This window comes from Genypterus blacodes, unplaced genomic scaffold (genome assembly GCF_046128005.1).
Source record: "Genypterus blacodes isolate CSIRO-AG114 ecotype Tasmania unplaced genomic scaffold, CSIRO-AGI_Gbla_v1 ptg000129l_1, whole genome shotgun sequence".
Lineage (NCBI taxonomy): Eukaryota > Metazoa > Chordata > Actinopteri > Ophidiiformes > Ophidiidae > Genypterus > Genypterus blacodes.
This window is the reverse complement of record NW_027466931.1, coordinates 830,835-843,664: the sequence shown is the minus strand read 5'-3', so window position 1 is coordinate 843,664 and position 12,830 is coordinate 830,835. Positions and strand designations below refer to the sequence as shown.

Below are 12,830 nucleotides of genomic sequence, written 5' to 3'. Positions count from 1 at the left end.
TGTGTGTAATATTTCGATGATAGCGATTGCCTCAAACATTCTTTGACAATCCTGGTGTCTTCCCTCAGTTTAAGTTAATCAAGTATGCATAAATGTTTGGAAACCTACTTAATGCCACTGCTAATCATCCAATATGCAGAATGTTTTGAAAGAAACATGTAGGTAGAATTGTTTCTTTTTTCTGTCCTTTATCACAAAACCAGGGTCAAATTCTAACAGAACAGCGGCATTGATAATATTAAACTATTCCCAGGATATCTGTTGTGGAAAACCATTTCTGCATGTGAAGTACCTCAGGGCTCAATTATAGGTCCTATTTTGTTATTTGTTATAACACATTACCCACAGATACAGTTGCACATATAAATCCTGTTTCATTCATAAATCACGATTTCAAATTGTACCTCATTCAACAGAACAATGTTCCTTTAAACGTGAAAATCAGGCTCATTCTAAAATCCAGATTATGAATCTACACAGAATGGGCACTTTGAAACTGTGAAGATAATTGCAAACATAGTTTCATAAAAATAACTTCACACATTGTCTTCAGGGTCTGTTGAAGGCTAATTAACACAAAGCAAGTAAAAGTCAAGTGAAGGATAAACATATATATAGTATATTAAAGTACCTCTGGTCTGTGTGGGTTTTCTGACCTGAGAGTAAACACAGGCCTCCAAAGAAGCTAGAATGACAAGCAAACAAACATTTTCTGTTATCCTTGATGTCCTTGATGGAGAAAATTATTTCTTACACATAAGTACCGGGTAGGTAGATGAGGTATGTACGCTAGATGTTACTCTTTAATCTGTTGTTATACAGATGACTCCTAACAAAATGTTTGTAACAGACACATAGTTGCCAGTTTTTAAGGTGTAGATCATTACTTTCTACACATTATGAATAAATAAGGTTCTGAATGTACTTTTAGATATATCTGTTAACAGTAAACGTATTGTATTCAAGCATTTAAGTGTATTGATTCTCTGGTTCTCTGATATATAAACAAAAGTAAGTGGGCGCAAGAAAAAATTATAAAAAAAGTATATGTGTTTCACTATCAAGCTTCACTAGATGCTGTGCGATACACAGAAGGCTGTATAAATATATCAATACAAAAGTTGCTTTGCAGCCAAGCAGCTTTTTCCGTCTATGGTTTCCTGTCACGTCTGACTCACTGAGATGCTCGAATTATAAGCAGAGTCTGAAAATAAATGCACTATAAGACAATACAAATAGCTGTACATCTAACCTTCTAACAATATAGCATTTAGTGTGTGTGAATGGTTTTGTGCTTGTTGGCCCAGAGTGATAATTATAGCTCATAGCTGCTGTTGCAAGCAGAAACATATAGAGGTGACCGTTCACACACTTTCCCACAAGGGCTTATTTGTATAAATGCACAGACAATATTTGTTCCTTAAAGTGTGAGGATAGAATTCACTTCTAAACTTGTCCACCAGCTCAAACAAGATGTTGCATGCCGACGTGTATCATAAAACAATAAGAAGTACTAGAAGTAGTGTTAAAGTACTCTACCTTCCTTCTTCCGGTCTTTTCTCACAACAGCATATGTGTCCTGGTGTGGATCAGCTACACTAGCATCTGCAGAAACTGTAAAATAAAAACCTTGTATTTAATATAAAACAATGGACACAATGTGTTATACATACTGTAGCTATTTCAATAAAAGTGGTTATATAGATAAAGTGTAATCTAATCTTATCTATTTGATAAATAGAGAGGCTATACATGAGGAGGTGTTTAATCTTTTTTCAGTTTTGTGTCCCTTTCTTCTCTCAATAATTATAATGTAACTGGTGGTCCTCGTTTGGCTCTGTGCCTGATGTTGGTGTGTTTGAGGAAAAGAAACCTGCCGTTGAAAGTACAACAGGAACCAAGGAAACAGAGGTCAGGCCAGGTTTGTATTGTGTTCCAGAGACACAGCCAACTAAAAGAAGCAATTTACAGTGTATCTGTTCTTTTAATTTGTCCTGTACCTCTGGATTTCAAGCGAACTCGTCCCATCATCAGCAGCAGTAGAACCACCAACAAACTGCCAATGATCGGCAGCAGCATGAAAAGAGAAGACGATCCTTCAGGAGCTGCTGGAGTGTCTTCATGAGGGCCTGGGAGGATGACTAACAATAGACGCTTTATGGTTGACGCATCATATGGAAGCACACTATCTGAGCAAGAATTGAGTTAAAAGAGCAAGACCTGAGTTTTAAACAAACTAAACACCTACTTTGTCCTGATGCATTGTTTTTTCTGACAGTCAGCCAGCTCTCGGGTGATTCTCCAACACCTGGGATGTTACACTTGTATGGCCCTTCGTCAGACTTGGAAACACTCTCAATGGTCATCTCTCCTTTATAGCCGGTCTTCTTGTGTATGCCATCTTTATAGAACTCTGCTATGTGCTCAGAATAGTTTTTTTGTCCTGTACATCTCAAAGTCACATTGTCTCCTTCCATCACAGGAAGAGGGGGAATCTCCAGGATCACATCACCAACTCAGCAAAACATGACATAACATGGTTTTTAGTTACACATGATTTCATTAATATCATTTTGTTTGCATCATCAGCAATACACAATTTCCAAAGATTTCGAATTTTCTCAGACTCCTGCTGGGGTGGTGGTGTGACATTTGCATGAAGGAAAGAGGACCTGTGATCATACAGTATATACGTTATGTTACGCTGTCAGGGTTAATTTAAACTCTGTGGCTCCAGACACCAAAATGGAAGAAAACATAGTTTGACACAAACCGGCTCTTATGTGGACATATAATGGTTTCTTCCCTGGATCACGCCCACATCTCTACCAAAGTTCACAAAATGGGGTTTAAATGTTGATTAGTTACTAAATAATTTTTCAAATGCCAAAATGTGTGGGACATACCAGTAACACTGACGTTGAGTGCGTTGCTTCTCTCTCCGTGTTCAGTCTCACACCAGTATTCTCCACTGTCTCTTTTAAAGGCTGTGTAAACCGTGCAGGATCCTGCAGACACCCAACAGCCACTAGTGTCTGATGCAGCGTTTTCCTTGACCTTCCTGGTTGCTCTCCATTCAGTCAATCCATCAATGTCACAAACTATAGTGAAATTGTCATATAGAAAGAACTGGAGTCTGTTTGGAATAATACGAGGAAAAGCTTCATCTGTGACAGACACACAGAGAAAGACAGAGATATTTAAAATATTTGAAAAAGATGCACAGTCACGATACAATGAAATGGAAACAAAGTCGCTGATAATTGGTTCAATATATAGTCAAAAATCCTTTCTGTAATGTGGCATAATGCAATGCAACTATTATTGTACACTGGCTGCACAAAACACTGGGACTGCTTTTATGTTAAACTGGTACATGTTTGTTTTTTTTATCCCCGGGGTCTACGACAAAGTTAAAAAACAACAATAATACTAATAATACAACCTTCTTTCTTTCTCTTTATCTCTCTCTGTCCCCCCCCCCCCTTTCGTCATAAAGAATGATCTCTAAAATGTACTATAACTGTATGAGCACTGTCTTCTAATACATTTTCTTCAATAACAACAAATACTAAAGAAATAAAAATAAACTGGTACACGTGGCATTTGACATATGGAAAATATACTTTTGAATTTATCTCTGAGATTGTAATTTCTCAATCACTCCTTTGTCATTAAGGTATAAATGTGAATAGACTGTATGTTCTATGACAAATGAATAAGTCAATGGTCATAGCCTGAGATCTGATGACCAAACTGCTGCTCACCTTTTTTTTGTGAACAGTAACAGCGATGAACAACCAGCAGCAGCAACACATTTGCCACTGGAGAGACAAAAGAAGAGATGAAACTATTATATATGCAAGACTGATGAAATCCACTTTATGGACATCATTTGTCTCTTTGTGGATGATTGGATAGTAAGTGTTGTGAGAAAAAGGCTTTGGAATGATTTGAAACTTACCTATTAAACCTGAGAGCAAAAACATCACTACAATTGAATTCATCCAGATAGCTGGTGTTCCACATTCTTGGTCTCCTTTTAAAATCAGGTAATTAACCAACAGGATCTCTGCAACCTTAATTTCAATTTGTAATTGTTTTACTGCTATTTACTGCCAAAAGTATTGGGGCCAACATACAATGTTAGGAAAATAAATTTGAGAATTGTGTTTGAGCAAACAAGAGAGAGCAGAGTAATTGAATTGCTTTAACTACTATAAAGTATTTTACTAAAGCTAAGATTAGTATTCACTACATCAAAACCACTTAAGCGTTTTCTTTGAATTCTCAGGAGGCTACATTAAATCTTTATTCTCATAACATTTAGACTTTTCCGCTAAATATTCTGTCTTTGTTCTGGCCCTAACACTCGGCCATGGCATTGAAATGTCTAATAATGGTACTCACACAGGGCGATGCAGCGAGCTGTGACCTCCATGCTGTCTGGCTGCTGACTGAACATGCTGGGTGATTTAAATATAAAGCAGATCAGACCTTCCTCTTCCTCTTCCTGTGCTGCCTTTTTGTGGAGTAGATGTCAGTTATTTGAGTTGTACTTCTACAAATTTGATGGTAATGACCTTAATTATTATTGAGTTAATAAATCCTTTCATATTTTCACAAGTACTGTCTGAAATTGTTTGCTCTGAATGTCTGTATGCTTATCAGCCTCTAAGCAACGTCAAGTCTCACCCTTCTAGCCTGATTTCGAGTGCAAAACTAATCATTAAATTAATCCCATTTTATTGATTAATTAAATTAATTAGACAGTGTTAATTGATAATTAAGACTTATGGTGAATCTTTAAGGTTTAGGTCAATTATATGCTATCTTGGTTCCCTTTATTACCATTTATTTTTATAGCAATCTTTGATAATGTAATATCACCAACAGCAGGGAACAGAAGCACGCAGGTAAGACGAGCACACAACGTAACATTAGCAACGATCCGACGAAGGACACATGTAACACAGGTGTTACGTCCCCGTAGTGACTCAGAGGGGAAGGGCGCAACATAAGGCAACAGACTTAGGTGAGGGTGCAGGAATACAACACCAAGAAATAATGTCAATTAAATAATGTTTATTTTAACAAAAAGCAACACAGGGATCAAGGAGGACTGTTAGTGACACCAAATAAAAATACAACAGAAAACAATACCCCACCCCCCCTAGCAGGTGCTAAGCACCCAAAAATACAGTGGGTGGTGCTCACTCTAACCTAAGGTTTCTAACAACAGGTAAACCTACGTGATGCAAGATGTAGACCGCAGGGTATCTTCCTGTCCTCACTTGTCCGTGCGTGCATGCAACACAAAAGAGTTAGCAAAATAATCCAAACGGTAGGAGCTCAACAACCATACCATACCAAACCAAAGAGTGGAACAAAAGACAAAGGGGCTGTATATATGGTGTGGGGATAGTTGATTGATGATATGGAACAGGCGAGTGGTGATGACTGGAACCAGGAAGTACATCTGAGAAAATAGGAGACGCAGACCAAAAGAGGGAGACAAAAACACCACATAACAGAAACAAACAAGAATAGGCCTACATACATAAATAATACGTAGACACCATACGTAACACAGGGGTATATATATATATATATATATATATATATATATCACCTTTTAAACGTTGGTGAGGGGTATAACTTCACAGCTGGAGCTCATCAGCTAATCAGCAGCCTGCAATCAGGGACGCACTGTGAAAACAAAACAAAACTCTATGAGGAACTGACACCAAAACCGTTTTTTTTAAAAGAACTGAAATATTTTGTGATTTTACTCTGCTGGAAAAGTCTGGATGTGATGAAAACCAAACAAACAAAAACATTAAGCATGACTAGAGATGCAGTGAGATGGATTTTGTATTTCAGTAAGATGATTTGTTTTGTATTTGGTTTAAAGACGCAATATTGAAAAGCACTGAATGAAGCATTGAGGGTTGAGTACCGTATTTGAATGCAAATCAAATTCTGTAAATGTTTCACTGTAAATGTTACACATCACACTTTGCATATAGAGTTTATTTTCCTAAAAAGAACGAGATATAAATAGATTTGTGGTTACTGTATTTATTTTATTTACATAACAAAAGCAGGTTTAGAACTGAAACTTGAGTTTATAAACTACAAGTGTGTGTAAATGTGTACTATGTATAAATATGTTTAATGTAACACTTGTTATCCACATCTGCACATTATATGAATTAATGATCATTTATGAATCCACGTGAGGGCTTGGGGTCATAGTGGTCCCGTGTCAGATGTTTGATGTTTGGTAGAGCTCCTCTCTCCTTCAGTGAAGTTCCTCCGCTTTCCTTGACCTGTATGAGACAAAATATATACTTAAATAGTTAAAGACAGCAAAATAAATGTCAGAAACTGTCCATGCCGATATATTACAAAAAAAGTTGTGAGGCATTGTTTGGACTAGGTGTTAGTGAATGTAATGGACTTATTCAGTTTGATTAGAACTGGTCAAAATCGTATTTAAAAAACCCCATCGAAAAAGGAAATCAATTTATTTTCTGTAAATTCAGTGTTTACTTAAAACGACAGTGAGATGTCTTTATAACTGCTGAACCAGCAAATCCTTACCGTTACACTGGGATACAGTTTAATTATCCGCCTTACCTATAGAGCACATGCCCGTCTGTTACATGTTGATCGATACTCGTAGAGGGAACTGGAAACAAAAAAAAACAGTTACACTGCATGTTTGTGAGAACTGGTCCTTCTCATCATCATATTTTTGGTTAAAATACAACATAAAAAGCATCAAAGTAATAAATCAGAAGCTATTAGTCAAGTTTGGCTTTGATCACACTCAGTTTGTTTGCTTCAATCTGATCCATAGTAATAAAATGTATGTCATTTTTTCACCACCAACCAACAACAAGCATATAAGTTTGCAGTTACAGTTAGAGTAATGTGTGTAATATTTCGATGATAGCGATTGCCTCAAACATTCTTTGACAATCCTGGTGTCTTCCCTCAGTTTAAGTTAATCAAGTATGCATAAATGTTTGGAAACCTACTTAATGCCACTGCTAATCATCCAATATGCAGAATGTTTTGAAAGAAACATGTAGGTAGAATTGTTTCTTTTTTCTGTCCTTTATCACAAAACCAGGGTCAAATTCTAACAGAACAGCGGCATTGATAATATTAAACTATTCCCAGGATATCTGTTGTGGAAAACCATTTCTGCATGTGAAGTACCTCAGGGCTCAATTATAGGTCCTATTTTGTTATTTGTTATAACACATTACCCACAGATACAGTTGCACATATAAATCCTGTTTCATTCATAAATCACGATTTCAAATTGTACCTCATTCAACAGAACAATGTTCCTTTAAACGTGAAAATCAGGCTCATTCTAAAATCCAGATTATGAATCTACACAGAATGGGCACTTTGAAACTGTGAAGATAATTGCAAACATAGTTTCATAAAAATAACTTCACACATTGTCTTCAGGGTCTGTTGAAGGCTAATTAACACAAAGCAAGTAAAAGTCAAGTGAAGGATAAACATATATATAGTATATTAAAGTACCTCTGGTCTGTGTGGGTTTTCTGACCTGAGAGTAAACACAGGCCTCCAAAGAAGCTAGAATGACAAGCAAACAAACATTTTCTGTTATCCTTGATGTCCTTGATGGAGAAAATTATTTCTTACACATAAGTACCGGGTAGGTAGATGAGGTATGTACGCTAGATGTTACTCTTTAATCTGTTGTTATACAGATGACTCCTAACAAAATGTTTGTAACAGACACATAGTTGCCAGTTTTTAAGGTGTAGATCATTACTTTCTACACATTATGAATAAATAAGGTTCTGAATGTACTTTTAGATATATCTGTTAACAGTAAACGTATTGTATTCAAGCATTTAAGTGTATTGATTCTCTGGTTCTCTGATATATAAACAAAAGTAAGTGGGCGCAAGAAAAAATTATAAAAAAAGTATATGTGTTTCACTATCAAGCTTCACTAGATGCTGTGCGATACACAGAAGGCTGTATAAATATATCAATACAAAAGTTGCTTTGCAGCCAAGCAGCTTTTTCCGTCTATGGTTTCCTGTCACGTCTGACTCACTGAGATGCTCGAATTATAAGCAGAGTCTGAAAATAAATGCACTATAAGACAATACAAATAGCTGTACATCTAACCTTCTAACAATATAGCATTTAGTGTGTGTGAATGGTTTTGTGCTTGTTGGCCCAGAGTGATAATTATAGCTCATAGCTGCTGTTGCAAGCAGAAACATATAGAGGTGACCGTTCACACACTTTCCCACAAGGGCTTATTTGTATAAATGCACAGACAATATTTGTTCCTTAAAGTGTGAGGATAGAATTCACTTCTAAACTTGTCCACCAGCTCAAACAAGATGTTGCATGCCGACGTGTATCATAAAACAATAAGAAGTACTAGAAGTAGTGTTAAAGTACTCTACCTTCCTTCTTCCGGTCTTTTCTCACAACAGCATATGTGTCCTGGTGTGGATCAGCTACACTAGCATCTGCAGAAACTGTAAAATAAAAACCTTGTATTTAATATAAAACAATGGACACAATGTGTTATACATACTGTAGCTATTTCAATAAAAGTGGTTATATAGATAAAGTGTAATCTAATCTTATCTATTTGATAAATAGAGAGGCTATACATGAGGAGGTGTTTAATCTTTTTTCAGTTTTGTGTCCCTTTCTTCTCTCAATAATTATAATGTAACTGGTGGTCCTCGTTTGGCTCTGTGCCTGATGTTGGTGTGTTTGAGGAAAAGAAACCTGCCGTTGAAAGTACAACAGGAACCAAGGAAACAGAGGTCAGGCCAGGTTTGTATTGTGTTCCAGAGACACAGCCAACTAAAAGAAGCAATTTACAGTGTATCTGTTCTTTTAATTTGTCCTGTACCTCTGGATTTCAAGCGAACTCGTCCCATCATCAGCAGCAGTAGAACCACCAACAAACTGCCAATGATCGGCAGCAGCATGAAAAGAGAAGACGATCCTTCAGGAGCTGCTGGAGTGTCTTCATGAGGGCCTGGGAGGATGACTAACAATAGACGCTTTATGGTTGACGCATCATATGGAAGCACACTATCTGAGCAAGAATTGAGTTAAAAGAGCAAGACCTGAGTTTTAAACAAACTAAACACCTACTTTGTCCTGATGCATTGTTTTTTCTGACAGTCAGCCAGCTCTCGGGTGATTCTCCAACACCTGAGATGATACACTTGTAGGGCCCTTCGTCAGACTTGGAAACACTCTCAATGGTCATCTCTCCTTTATAGCCGATTTCCTTGTGTATTCCATCTTTATAGAACTCTGCTATGTGCTCAGAAGGTTTATTTTTTCTACATCTCAAAGTCACATTGTCTCCTTCCATCACAGGAAGAGGGGGAATCTCCAGGATCACATCACCAACTCAGCAAAACATGACATAACATGGTTTTTAGTTACACATGATTTCATTAATATCATTTTGTTTGCATCATCAGCAATACACAATTTCCAAAGATTTCGAATTTTCTCAGACTCCTGCTGGGGTGGTGGTGTGACATTTGCATGAAGGAAAGAGGACCTGTGATCATACAGTATATACGTTATGTTACGCTGTCAGGGTTAATTTAAACTCTGTGGCTCCAGACACCAAAATGGAAGAAAACATAGTTTGACACAAACCGGCTCTTATGTGGACATATAATGGTTTCTTCCCTGGATCACGCCCACATCTCTACCAAAGTTCACAAAATGGGGTTTAAATGTTGATTAGTTACTAAATAATTTTTCAAATGCCAAAATGTGTGGGACATACCAGTAACACTGACCTTGAGTGCGTTGCTTCTCTCTCCGTGTTCAGTCTCACACCAGTATTCTCCACTGTCTCTTTTAAAGGCTGTGTAAACCGTGCAGGATCCTGCAGACACCCAACAGCCACTAGTGTCTGATGCAGCATTTTCCTTGACCTTCCTGGTTGCTCTCCATTCAGTCAATCCATCAATGTCACAAACTATAGTGAAATTGTCATATAGAAAGAACTGGAGTCTGTTTGGAATGATACGAGGAAAAGCTTCATCTGTGACACACACACAGAGAAAGACAGAGATATTTAAGATATTTGAAAAAGATGCACAGTCACGATACAACAAAATGGAAACAAAGTCGTTGATAATTGGTTCAATATATAGCAATTTCAACATATTGAGTGTAACATAAATGATGCATTTTTAGTCGAAAATCCTTTCTGTAGTAGTGGCATAATGCAATGCAACTATTATTGTACACAGGCTGCACAAAACACTGGGACTGCTTTTATGTTAAACTGGTACATGTTTGTTTTTTTTATCCCCGGGGTCTACGAAAAAGTTAAAAAACAACAATAATACTAATAATACAACCTTCTTTCTTTCTCTTTATCTCTCTCTGTCCCCCCCCCCCCCCCCCCCCCCCTTCGTCATAAAGAATGATCTCTAAAATGTACTATAACTGTATGAGCACTGTCTTCTAACACATTTTCTTCAATAAGAACAAATACTAAAGAAATAAAAATAAACTGGTACACGTGGCATTTGACATATGGAAAATATACTTTTGAAATTATCTCTGAGATTGTAATTTCTTAATCACTCCTTTGTCATTAAGGTATAAATGTGAATAGACTGTATGTTTTATGACAAATGAATAAATCAATGGTCATAGCCTGAGATCTGATGACCAAACTGCTGCTCACCTTTTTTTTGTGAACAGTAACAGCGATGAACAACCAGCAGCAGCAACACATTTGCCACTGGAGAGACAAAAGAAGAGATGAAACTATTATATATGCAAGACTGATAAAATCCACTTTATGGACATCATTTGTCTCTTTGTGGATGATTGGATAGTAAGTGTTGTGAGAAAAAGGCTTTGGAATGATTTGAAACTTACCTATTAAACCTGAGAGCAAAAACATCACTACAATTGAATTCATCCAGATAGCTGGTGTTCCACATTCTTGGTCTCCTTTTAAAATCAGGTAATTAACCAACAGGATCTCTGCAACCTTAATTTCAATTTGTAATTGTTTTACTGCTATTTACTGCCAAAAGTATTGGGGCCAACATACAATGTTAGGAAAATAAATTTGAGAATTGTGTTTGAGCAAACAAGAGAGAGCAGAGTAATTGAATTGCTTTAACTACTATAAAGTATTTTACTAAAGCTAAGATTAGTATTCACTACATCAAAACCACTTAAGCGTTTTCTTTGAATTCTCAGGAGGCTACATTAAATCTTTATTCTCATAACATTTAGACTTTTCCGCTAAATATTCTGTCTTTGTTCTGGCCCTAACACTCGGCCATGGCATTGAAATGTCTAATAATTGTAATAATGGTACTCACACAGGGCGATGCAGCGAGCTGTGACCTCCATGCTGTCTGGCTGCTGACTGAACATGCTGAGTGATTTAAATATAAAGCAGATCAGACCTTCCCCTTCCTCTTCCTCTTCCTCTTCCTGTGCTGCCTTTTTGTGGAGTAGATGTCAGTTATTTGAGTTGTACTTCTACAAATGTTTCAATCAAGTTCAGGCCATCAGCAGTGGGTGGAGTCTAAGAGAAGCAGAAGAAGGGAAACCCGCACGCACGCACGCACGCACACACACACACACACACACACACACACACACACACACACACACACACACACACACACACACACACACACACATATTCACCGTGGCTCAGGTGCTGCCCTCTGCAGTCAGTAAATCAGTACACAAGTCACAACACAGTGTTTATTGTTGCAGTGTATATTCTGCTTCAACAGCTTCAAAGACAAATGCATAGAAAGTTAATTAAAACATGAGCAACATAACACACCAATATTAGTTTAGTTTAGTTTAGTTTAGTTTAGTTTAGTTTAGTTTAGTTTAGTTTAGTTTAGTTATTAAATATCAACAGTGTGTAAATCCTGACAGGAAATTCAGAGCGTCTCAGTTAAACATTAAGAGGATCAAATAATGATAATGATCTGATAGTAAACTATTTTATTTGAGGACTTTGGACTCTTAATCAGAGCTTTCATTTTCACTGAGGTGAGCCGACAATCACACACACACACACGCAGCAGGTACGTGTTCTTTACTGAAAGCAACAGATTCTTAGTTTTAACTGGTTATCAAAGTGACATATGTGTGAGTTCCTATACTCCTTTACATGCGATTTAAAGAATGATAAAAACAATCTTGTATAAAGTTCGTAGCATTTCATTGTCTTAAGAGTTTTGAGTTGAGCTATCACTAATTTGTGGTGTTTTATTTCTTTTTTCAGGATCCTGGTATTGTTCCCCTCAAAGGCAACATGTTTACATGTGAGGACAGGAAATGCACATACATAACACACAGAGACACACTGTTTAGCAGCATCATGGCCTCTCTTTTCTGATTTACCTGCATGATACTAAAGGATTCTTGGAAATAGTTGTTTCTCATTTGTCTGTCATTCTGTCAGCCTTTCACTAATGGCTCTGTCTGTATGGCATTTATCAGGTTATTGATGATCGTCCCTCCCCTCAGCAAAATGTTATAGTCCAGTCATTGCTCTGTTATTGAGTAAACTCTTGTTGTTGAAACGCCACCATCAGGTTGATTGATGTTTATTTTTTGTCATAATCAGTGTCTATCTCCACTTTTTGAGGAAAAGCCTCTCCCACTCAACTTTGGCAGCAAATTATGTTAGAACAGAAAGAACCTTTTTTTCTCAACATTGTTTCAAATTTTGTGACAATTGACCCAAAAAACAAAATGGTGTGAAATCTAGTTGG

At 37.0% G+C, this 12,830-nt stretch overlaps 1 protein-coding gene across 1 annotated transcript; it reads right to left on the bottom strand.

The window, feature by feature from the left end:
- Positions 1–5,423: 5,423 nt before the first annotated feature.
- Positions 5,424–11,525, bottom strand: LOC143010631 (low affinity immunoglobulin gamma Fc region receptor III-A-like). The gene is made up of 9 exons (XM_076163034.1): positions 11,409–11,525; positions 10,757–10,813; positions 9,842–10,102; positions 9,187–9,450; positions 8,939–9,067; positions 8,478–8,552; positions 7,570–7,623; positions 6,643–6,694; positions 5,424–6,332 (listed from the first exon to the last, which is right to left on the bottom strand). The coding sequence occupies exons 1-9, from the start codon at positions 11,461–11,463 to the stop codon at positions 6,305–6,307; spliced, it is 975 nt and encodes a 324-aa protein (XP_076019149.1). The 5' UTR covers positions 11,464–11,525; the 3' UTR covers positions 5,424–6,304.
- Positions 11,526–12,830: the final 1,305 nt, after the last annotated feature.